At 37.1% G+C, this 11,076-nt stretch overlaps 1 protein-coding gene across 1 annotated transcript in view; it reads left to right on the top strand.

Moving 5' to 3' along the window:
- Positions 1-3,908: 3,908 nt before the first annotated feature.
- tox3 (TOX high mobility group box family member 3) overlaps positions 3,909-11,076 on the top strand; it is a 51,499-nt gene continuing 44,331 nt past the window's right edge. Inside the window, exon 1 of the mRNA XM_015380727.1 lies at positions 3,909-4,010. Coding sequence (XP_015236213.1) covers positions 3,909-4,010 — 102 coding nt within the window. The remainder of the gene's footprint in view (positions 4,011-11,076) is intronic.

The following is an 11,076-nucleotide window of genomic DNA, read 5'->3' as shown; positions in this document are numbered from 1 at the left end:
TTTAGTCCTCGAACTAGGCTATTTTGGCCCTGTCTAATGTCTGGCCAGACACGCTCTTGAGCCCTTATAGGTACTAAAAAAAAGTGATGGGAGGAAATAGAGCCGGGTCAAGTGGGACCGATGAACAAGGGGCAATCATACTTCGCGATCCACTTTTTTTTGTGTTTACATTACATTACATTGTTTTGTTTTTCATTATCATTTATTTAATCAGTATTAGACTTGCACTGGTCAATCAGCAGGACTTGGAAATCAGCTTTTTTTCACATGATCAGCCAGGATCCGTGACTGGTCTGATCATTATGAAGACCACTGATAGTAAGCACTGGTCATTGTGCTGTTTAGTTTTGTGAGTGGACATGCAGGTTTCTCCTTTACTAGGTCCATGTTTGTTTTGGTCCGAGTCCGCAAAACAGGAGGACAAATCATCCGACAACAGAGGGAAGAGTAGACAGCATTCTGAGCTCAGACAGTAGCAGACGGAATTGGTGCGAGAACACTGGCAGAGGATACACCATAACCCGCAGCCAGTCGCACTGCCCTACTGAACTAAGGAACCACCGCAGTACATGTAGCTTATAGGAGACCTTTGGGCAGACAGTGAATGGATATAAGGTAGTTCAAGAGGATAGCAGAGGAACACAGTGCAAGTTCGGATCAGTCCACCCGGGAAAATGCACCAGGGTGAGGAGAGGCTACAGTTGACCGGGTCTATAGCTAAGCTACCTGCAGAGAGTCAAAGGAGAACGACGAAAGATCAAAAAAGTCTGCAGGACTCTGAGGATGGGGGAGAGGCTACTGCTGACCGGGAGTAGGACAGCAGTACTTCTGAAAAACCCACCAGAGACGATAAGCAGGCAGAGGTTACGTCTAGCTGAGGCTACCCTCTACAGGCTAACTCAAGAGGTAGGAGGAATGACAGTTGGTGATAAGAGTATGGTGACCAGATGTTCCCGATTTCCAGGAACAGTTCCCGTGTTCGACCAGGGTAAAGCTGTCCCTTGAAATGACCCCAATTTTACCATTTTATGAATGAAGATGTAAATGTTGTGTGTAATTACCATAGAAAGAGAGCGAGAGCATGCTGTTAGCTAGCTGGTCCGCAGCTGTTAACGTATAACTGAGGAGCAGAGCGCACCAATAAAAAAAAAAAAAACTAGGAAGTTAATCATCACATCTGGATGCAGCTGCCCTGTGTTATTGTGAATGTGTTAATCGGTTAATTTGATTTGAATTGGGCTGATCATTATGATAAATGTTTGGTTTGTGTCCAGGTCAATAAAAAAGGGCTTTGATGTGTCTGTCTTACTGAAGATGAGGACCAGAAATGTAACATTAACCAAGCTTATCAAGAAAACGTACTGTAAGACAGACCGTTGAATGCAACTGGCATGAGGAAATAGACACATATAAAATTAAACAGAAGGACTGAAAACTCCATGTAAGACATTAAACTGGTATGGTTTTTCTCCAGTGATCAACAAGGGTTCACCAAAAGATGTTTGTAGAACTTATGGTGACCTTTAGTTTATTTCATCATATAGTTATTATTATAGTTATTCTGAGAAGAGTCATTAGTTGTTTGGCAGTTTTATGGTTTTGATTTATGAGTATAGACTTCCAGGCTTACAGTAGGTCTACTTTTTATCACTGAGATTGGATATATGAGTTAATAAGTTCCTTATTATAAAAAAAATAAGAGGCAGTAAAATGAGAACTGAATGAGACAAGATCTGCATGATTTGAGAATGATGAAGAGATAATATGTTTAATATTAATTTGTTAGGGTTGTTTGTAGCTCCAAATATTTTGGTGATTAGCCTTTTTACTATTTAATCAGGTGAGATAACAACAATAAATACAGCCATAATAATAATAATAATAATAATTATTATTATAATCCCTATCATAATAATCATAAAATGTATGATGAGATTATATGTTTTTGGAAGGGATTTTTTTATTGTATTATGTCCTTGTTTTAGATCAGTTTAATATTGATAGAGGAGGAAAGGAAGAGGATTAGAAGATTGATAGAAAGAAGATCGAAAGAGAGCAAAGAAAAAATCGGAAAACTGATGGAAAGAACAGCTGAAGAGAAGGGAAAAAATCTACTTCGTAGAGTAAAACAGAGAGCAGGCATAAGCTACACAGAAAATAAGATGGAGAGGGAAGAGGACAGAAGTCTGAATGACCAGATGGCACAAACAAACACTATTCATCCATTCATTTGATTAATCTTAGGAAATAGGAGAGGCACATTCCTGGATTTTACACTTGATTTTTGTTGTTTAAATATTAATAAATACGTAAAAATGGATGTCCCCGTTTCCTATTTTAACTTTGATGAAATGTATTTATTTTGATCTATGAGCTGGAAATGTCCCCAAATTGGATTTCAGAAATCTGGTCACCTGAACATTGATTAGACATGAATATAGTTTTGTATTTCTCACTTTACAATATATTGCTGCAAAAAAAAAAAAAATACAGCGATACACTGTTGCTTATAGTCTAATGTAATCTGATGTGTTATATGAATAAAATATACTAACAAAATTAAGTTTTATTAAAATTGTAGCAAAGCTATGTAATTGCATAGTTAATAGCATGACATTTTGAGAACAGCTACATACAAACTATTTTATTGCAGCATATGGGAAATGCCTCATTTCAAATTAATTTAAATCAGATGTATTTAGCAATGTAAAACATTTTGCATAATATTTTTGTTCTCCCTCAATAGGCACAAAAATAATGTGCGCTCTAGGGTTGAGAACTGCTTACACAAACTGTATGGGTAGATTAAGTTAATATGTTTGTGTCATAAAATGTGTGAGAATTGATTAAGCTCGTTAAATGAGCAAAGCTTTTCTCAGTGGAAAATTTTTCCAGGATTACAAATAAGGTGTCAAGGGATAGTGGGGCGGGGGAGTAGTGGTAGGGATAACCCTGGGAAATTGGATTCTGTCTAGATATCTAAATCACTTATTAAATGATAATTGAATATTGAATATCTGATGACTGTATTTGAAACACAACTTTGGGATGGTATAATAGCACTATGAACGGATGAAAAAAAATATTTTAATTGTGATGAATTTCTTTTCCCTCTTGTCAAATGGGTTTAAAGGCAATGTTTTCGTTGGGAGTGGCTTAGTGTTGGTGGGGAGTGGCTGACTCCTTCGCACATTTGCCTTGTTAATCAGCGGGACAGTCAGGTCAAGCAGAGCGGAAGGTTGAACTCCGATATCCACTGTACTACATCAGGCTTTCTAATTGCTCCTTCTGTGGAGAGTGTCCGGCTTGTCTTCTCATCCCAACGCTCAGCAGAGGAGTCCGGGTGGACAGCAGGCTCGTTTCCTCCCCCCCAACTAGTTGTTGGAGCGATAAACTTCTGAAGAGGAAAAAAAATAGCCATACCTGAGCACGCGTCCAGTTTTGGCTTCAACTTTGCACGTCTTGCTGCTACTTTCTTACTGTTTTTCTTTATTTATTTGCGTCCGAGGGGAGGGGGAGTTAGGTGGACTCGCGCGCACTCGCCGGTCTCGTGGCTCCTTTGTATACAGCAGCAGCAGCAGCTGTGCGTAAAGCGCATGTTTGGCGCACAGCGTCCGCCGCGCTGCTCCGTGAGGGACAGCTTCCTGGGCTCCGTCCAAACTTCCCGCAGGCTTCCTCAGCAATGAAGCGGCTGATCCAGGTGTAGAAGAGGACTACGGAAACCTTACCTGTCCCCCCCACCCCGTCCCCTTGCTGCCATCTTCCGTCTCTCTGCCGCGCTTTTTCCCCCTATCCATCCATCCATCCATCCATCCTTCTATCCATCTCTCTCGCTCTATCTGAGCGCTTGGATTGTAAAAACGGCAGAAACAAGCAGGCTACAACTGCGCGCGGCTGCCTCGCACAACATGGATGTAAGGTTTTATCCCACCGCCGGAGGGAATTCTATCCCCGGAGATCCGTCAAACCTGGATTTTGCCCATTGTTTGGGCTACTACAACTTCAACAAGGTGAGAAATGCCGCTTTTTTCTATGCGCTTCTGTTGGAACCATACGGGCACTTTGTTGTTAATTCGATTTGCCACTTGTTTAGAAGTTGCTAATGGATCACTTCCCTTCCTCTCTTGTAACTTTGGCGCTTGAGTGTCGGTAAGGGAAGCAGCAGGACAAGTGTAATGACGCAGTGTTACTTTTTTTGTTTGCCCTCATTGCACTACTAAACTCTGACCACAGGGATATCAGCCACAGTCACGGGCGCTGTTGCTTTTAGGGTTTCATGTTTCCCAACATCAGTGAAGGATCATTGCATCAGCACCCTACATTACAGTTACAATGTGATGAAAAGAAGATACTCTGTATCAAGTGTCAAATGAACTGCTCTCTCGCATGACCCCCAGCGTGATGCAACTAAACTGCATGGTATAGAAATATTATTTTTGCCCCACAGCTTGGTGGAAGGTGTCTTACTCGATATGTAGTGTAAATAAATGGTTATAATGTTGTTGTTTTTTTTTCCAGATGCACCTTTAAATAAACTATCTTGTATGAATTCACTGTTATGCTTTAATGTAATGCATGATGTCAGCTATGGTTTTGTTTGAGGGTAAATATTTGGAGAACAGTTCAAACTATACTGGTAGATCGCTGCAAGGTTTTATTTCAGAATTGTTTTTAAGTTATCCGCATCACTTTTGATGTGGTTTTGATTTTAACTGACAGTGTTTTGAAGCGATTGGTCCATTATTTTTAAGACAAGATACACAATATACTTTATCTACCAAGTAGGGCTGGTAGATTTATCGATAAAATTGATGAGTCAAATTATATTTGGAAAAATAGTTTAGAGGGAAATCAGTTTATCACTTAGTAGAGTCCTCATAAGTGATAGACTGCCTCCCTGTGTGATTCCTCTAGCTGCAAACATTTAGTGTTGTATTTTGCTTTTTTTGTTTGTTGTGAAATGTGATTATTGTGCAAGCATGTTTCACAGCTTGAATTTTGTCGCCCTGTAAATTAAGGTCACCTCCCAGAGGGAAGGATGGAAATCACAGCTAGTCTTTGAAAGCAATTTATATCATTTGTCATTTTTAGTATGAAACTTAAATGAGGGGGGAAAAAAACAAACAAAAATGTAATTGGATTTGGAAAAAGTTATCTTAACTTATAACGCCTAGCCCTATCAGTTATAAATCCCTTACCTATTGTGAATAGATAAATGATCAAATTTATTGGGGCCATACAGATTGAGGTCTAAAGTAATATTTATAGTAGCAAAGCTAGATTTTTGACTTAAATTTCATTGACACCCTTGTAAAGTCAGTTTTTAATCTCAATTGGTATTTCCTGGTTAAATAAATAAAAAACAACAGAGAATCTATGGAAGGAGGAAAAGATGATGGTGATGATACAGAGGCCTTTTAACCTTTTAAGACTTGGAGCTCAGCCTGAAACATGAAATCTTAAAAAAATAAAAATAAATAAAACATGATGAAAAAAGCAAATTGTTGCTTTTAATGCTTATGTCTTTTTTTTTATTGATCAACGACAAGGTTCCTAATGATTTCTGACACACTGTGATTTAATAGAATTGAAATATAAAACTTTTCTGGTTCTTTGTGATGATTATTCACTGATTTTAGGAGATTTCCTTTTTTATTTCCTGCTATAAAGCTATATATCACATGGGCTGGAAGAGGGTTGGGTTCATACTGTCTAAGTTGTGCATCGCTGGAGTCGAAGTTAAAAAAATAAGTTTCTAGTTGGGATATAAAAGTATTATTAAGCTCTTTTACCAACACTAGAGACAAGAGTCCTAAACCTGCTGCATGTGTTTTTATGATCATTGAACAATAGTACCACCTACATCCCCCAACACATCCCCTCACCATGCACACACACACCCCCCCCCCCCCCCCCCCCCCCCCCCCCCCCCCCCCCCCCCCCCCCCCCCCACACACACACACACACACACAAACACATCCATGCACTACCCCCACCCAAATTATTCAGCCCCTTTGCTGCAGCTCTTTTTGCTGCTCAAAAACAGTTACCAGGTTTGTCTCACAGTTTCATCAGCTCTTTGTCGTGTGGCCAAGTTGTCATACATGCCCAGTTTCATCATGTCTTCGTCACCCAAGAAAAACTTTTACCCTTATTTTGTTAATGTGCTGTTGTGATTTTTTTTTTTTTATAACTGCTGCTCGTAAATTCCTGAGGTCAAGAGAGATTTGTTTCCATCTGTATCAGTAATTGGCCACAATGAAAAAGGAGAAGTGTTGGTGTGAAGGTGCTTATTCAGTATCTTTACCCAGTTGGGATGGAGGGAGGGGGTGGGGAGTACAAAGCATGCGTTCATGGTAATGTGCAATGCTAATGTTACATCGGCTTGCTGAAAGGTAGCACAATGCAAAGCGATTAGTCATCCAGAACTGAAGCATTACTTCTTTAATCTTTTTATAAGATGTCACGGAACCTTTTTTTTTTTGCAAACAACTAAACTTTACACTTATTATTTTTTTACAGTTCTGATAGACACAACTGTCTTAAAATTCAGGCCTGGGAAGTGTTCAATTTTAATGGCACCGGAGTTATAAGGGCCCAGAGGCACTTTGAAACATCAGAGAATCTTTTAAATTTACAGAAACATCCAGGACGAATGGCAGAAACTTAATTAGGTGCTGCAGTCATGACTAATGAAGCTGCAGATTTCTTTTTTTCTTCCTTTGGCACAGAGATGAAGGGAAGACAGAGTTACTAGAGGGAAACATGTCACATCTTTACTCAGCTTATTAATGGTCTTTTAATAAATTAAAAAGGACAAAATAATGTAGGATTAAGATTTGTATTTAAATATAAAACTCAGGTGATTTTTTTCTAGTAGGATTTGTATCAGAAGAGCAATTTTCTTTTACTATCTAAGTATAAAACAAGTATATAATCTCAATTTTTAATTTGGAAGGTAGGTAGTTTTCAGCATATCTGATAATGACCTACTTTTTTTTTCATAGCTCAGTTTATGCTCCTATTACTTGTTTTTGTCAAACCATTTAATGAGGTTCCTCTTAAGACTTAATGAATAAATGAATGTAAACTATATGTTTATCCTTTTTTAAATCTTTATTTGTTTTTGTGCTTTGTTGTTTTAAAGATGTATTTTTTTACCAAGCTGCTGAAGTTTTGTGGCGTTTCCAAAGAACCTCTTTGTCACTCAGAGAGTGATTGGGTTTGACTGTTTTTTAATTCAGTATTAAATGTGGCTGACTTTACTGCATCCATGAAAGAGACTCCGTGTTATTCTCATTTTTATGGCCATCTGGTTGTTTTTTTTTCCAAGGATTTAATAATGTTTGAAATACTGTATCCATTTATTGCTGAGCTTTCATTTGCCCCAGGCGCCAAGAAATTACCAACAGATGTTTATACAAACTTTTCACCTGGACTGGTCCTCACTTTTCAGGTTTATTTGTAGAACGAATGCCAGCTCTACTGGAGCAAAACAATTTCTTTTTGTACCTAACTTACCATGCATTCTTTAAATTGCTTTATTAAGGCAGGATGTAAAAGAAAACCTTGACATATGGCTCAATAGCTTTAATGCAGCTGCAAATGTATTTAAACCCGTTCAACTTTTTCACATTTAGTCAATTCATTGAATTTGATTGGTATTTTATGAGAAATATCAAAACAACACATTCCTTAATTGTGATTTTAATTCAATGGGATAAATAGTTTAAACTTTTCACAAGTCAGAAAAAACAAACATGTGCTATGTACCTGTATTTGACCCCTACTTCAATACATAGAAATAAATATAATAATATATTGAAAAATCACCTTATTACTAACGTTCCACTCATTTGTTGTAGGAGACTCTGCAAGCATATGAAAGAATGCTGTCCAGTTTGATGGGAACTTAGGGAAAGTCAATGGATGTAGAGAAAACTTTGGGAACTGTTTCAAAATCTTTGCAAGTAGAAGGTAATACTGTGCAAATAAAGGCAATGATATACAAAAGCATTTACCGAACAGATAAAAACACTGGAACCATAACAGGGAGGTTGTAAAACTTATTGGACCTGTTGGGAACAGAGAAGATTAAAAACTATTTTTTTGAAAAAAAATAAAAAATAAAATAAAAACTTGTGAGTTGCTGCTTAACACTTAAGCATTGTTTGGAGATTAATCTTACAACACTAAACATACAGCCAGAGCTACAATGGAATGTTCAAGCTCAAAGCAAACTCATGAGCAAGATCTGCTCAGTTTACGTCCAGGCCTAAAGCAATACTTAAAAAATCTATAGTGACGGACAACACTTTGTTACATTACTTTTACACAAACCCTGTTTTATAGCACTTTAACAAAAGTGTTAGAGACTACAATTACTCATGGGATAAAACGTGTTAAAAGTATATGTCTTTTGTTATAATTAAACAGTGCACCTATCCAAAGTAAAATTGAAGCTGCCTCATATTATCATAGCTGTAAGGAAAAAAAGACAAAGAAAAGGAGTTCCTCAGTAAGTTATTAAAACTGGCTTTAGAGTGAAAAATGTTGGTCAATAGACATTGGTCAATAAACAATCTTGCTTGTTTTGGTTATTCCTTCAATAGAATAGGAAAAAAAATCCCTTTACAATAAAAAGGAAAAAAATATATAATCTCCAAATAAAATTTTTCGCACATTTGTTTTTGTTTTTTTTGTGTGGACTGGTTGTTTTTGTGAATTTGCTGCTTAAAACTGCAATGAGCGTGTTTGCTGCAAGCAGATACGACAGTTGCTCTGTTGACAACATAGCAGGTCAAGTTGTGTTTGCTGTAGTGCTAAACTACACAAGCTGTTACCATCGTTAAGCACAGCCATTAACCAAAGCAAACAAATAAAGAAAAATCACTTTGGCTTAATAAGACGTTTTCTCCCATGAAAAGCTACTGAAAGCAGTTCCAATTTGCTACACTTCTTAAATTTCCTTCAAAAAAATCTAGATGATGTTCAGGACTGAATTCCTTTATAATGTACTTTGCATTTTCTTGTCTACTTTATTTTCTTGACATATACTAAGGTGTTTTAAAATGATGAGATGCATTATCAAACAAAGTTACTTAGTCTTTAAATTACACTGGAATTTTGGACCTTTTTTTTCTGGACGGATATGCAAGGACAGATTTTACAATTTATTGGATGGATGGTAGTGAGTTGACAGCAGACTTCTTGGGCCATTTTAGTCTTTACTGTTCCTTCAACTTCTGTCACAGGAAAGGGATTTAATGCTCTTTTCTACCAGCGGGTCATAAATATCCTTCCAAGGTACACACCTGATGCCATTTAATTACACACATTCTATACATGTCCAAACACTGATGTTTAAGTGTATATACATGTGTGTGGAGAGGGATGTAACCTTAGAGGATGTCCGGTTTGTCAAACTTCACAGTTGATGGATATGACTCCAAGGTGCACATTGAATGTTTAAATGTTCCAGAAAGGAAAAAGGCTGATGTGTTTTGCTGAATCTTTTAATTGCATCTTGTCAGGGCTGAACATCAGCAGATTTATTAAACACTTAATTTTCCCGCTGAGAAAAGAGAGTGTTATTTTTAGTTTGGAGACGCTGGGTACTCTGAGATGTCTGCCTGTAAGAAGGACTTGTCTGTGTGGGGGACTGAACTACATCCATGTGTACATTCTAAACTACATCCATGTGTACATTCATCACATGTTCACATTCTGCTGAATGAGAAGATCCTGTAGGTCTGCAGCTTTGGAAAGAGGAATGCATTAATTGTACCCTTTTTCACTTTGTTATTGCAGAAATACATAAACAAAGTCTTTAAAAATTATAAAAAAAAAAAAATTATGTTTATTGTACGGAAACAATCAAATTTTAAATTAACAATGTGGAGAACTGCGGAAGATATAAAACCATACCGCCTGCTTTGTTTATTAGGTGAATGTGACAAAGGCTGTGAAATCTTAGACAGACATTGGGCATTACCCCGATCAGCACTCATAAAGACCCTCTGTAATCATGCCATCACTGCTCATAAATCCCCTTCATTACATTTCCTTATGCATTACTCAGTGTGGTTCATTGAAGCAGACCTCACACTCTGAAGCTGGAGATCCAAAGAACTACCACATGGTTAAAAAATACACTTAAATCATTTTGGGTTACTCAAAAATTCTTAGCTGGTATTTCCGTGACTGGAAAATCTACCATTATTACATCTTCAAATGCAATAATGGTACATTTTTAGATTTACAAAAATGATGTAGAAAAATGGCTGAGAGTTTAATTTTTCTCCATCTGTGCTGTGATAATTTGCTTCACTATTGTCCTATTTTTAAGATTATGTGCAGTACCACTCCTCCTCCAAACATAGTGTGTACGATGACATCCAAAGAGTTCAGTTAGTGTCTCATGCAACCTATATTCTGAGTACATCTCTGGCTTGTGCAAATTTTCTATAGAAAACTTTAACAAGCTGTAACATGCTTTTTCTTCAGCAGTTGAGTTTTGTGCAGTCAGAACGCCTCAAGGCATTTGATGTTGGGTACATTGCTTATTGTTTTTCATAGGAAAAAACTATGAAGTATTCCAGCTCTCTGCTATGTCCAGATTATAACCAAAGTGTTGCTCAATGGACAATTAATATCTTATAAAAAAGGGTCTTTAGGGAGCAGTTTGGTTTTACCCATAAGAATATTCTTATGTCTTAACTTGGATTTAAACCAGCTGATTTCACAGAAAGGACTCAGGACTACCAAGATATCAGCTTTTTTTTCCCACTTTTTATTTCCATGGAAAACTTTCTGTTGTTTACATGTTCATGTATGTATTCCATTAATTTGTTTTATGGCCCAAAAATACTTTGTAATTCAATCGTTACGAAAACTATTGTGGCACATACATATTTATAGTAGAGTATAATAATAAATCAATGCAAAATTAACATTTGAACCCACAGAGTCGTCTTTTAGATACAACTTTATTTTGAAATGCAAAAGACGTTTCAAAATTCATGTAAATCACTTTGAATTGTCCATGTACAGAATTGTGCTATACAAATAAAATCG

This window comes from Cyprinodon variegatus, unplaced genomic scaffold (genome assembly GCF_000732505.1).
Source record: "Cyprinodon variegatus isolate N-32 unplaced genomic scaffold, C_variegatus-1.0 Scaffold220, whole genome shotgun sequence".
NCBI classification, from domain to species: Eukaryota; Metazoa; Chordata; class Actinopteri; order Cyprinodontiformes; family Cyprinodontidae; genus Cyprinodon; species Cyprinodon variegatus.
This window is presented reverse-complemented; position numbering and strand designations above follow the sequence as displayed.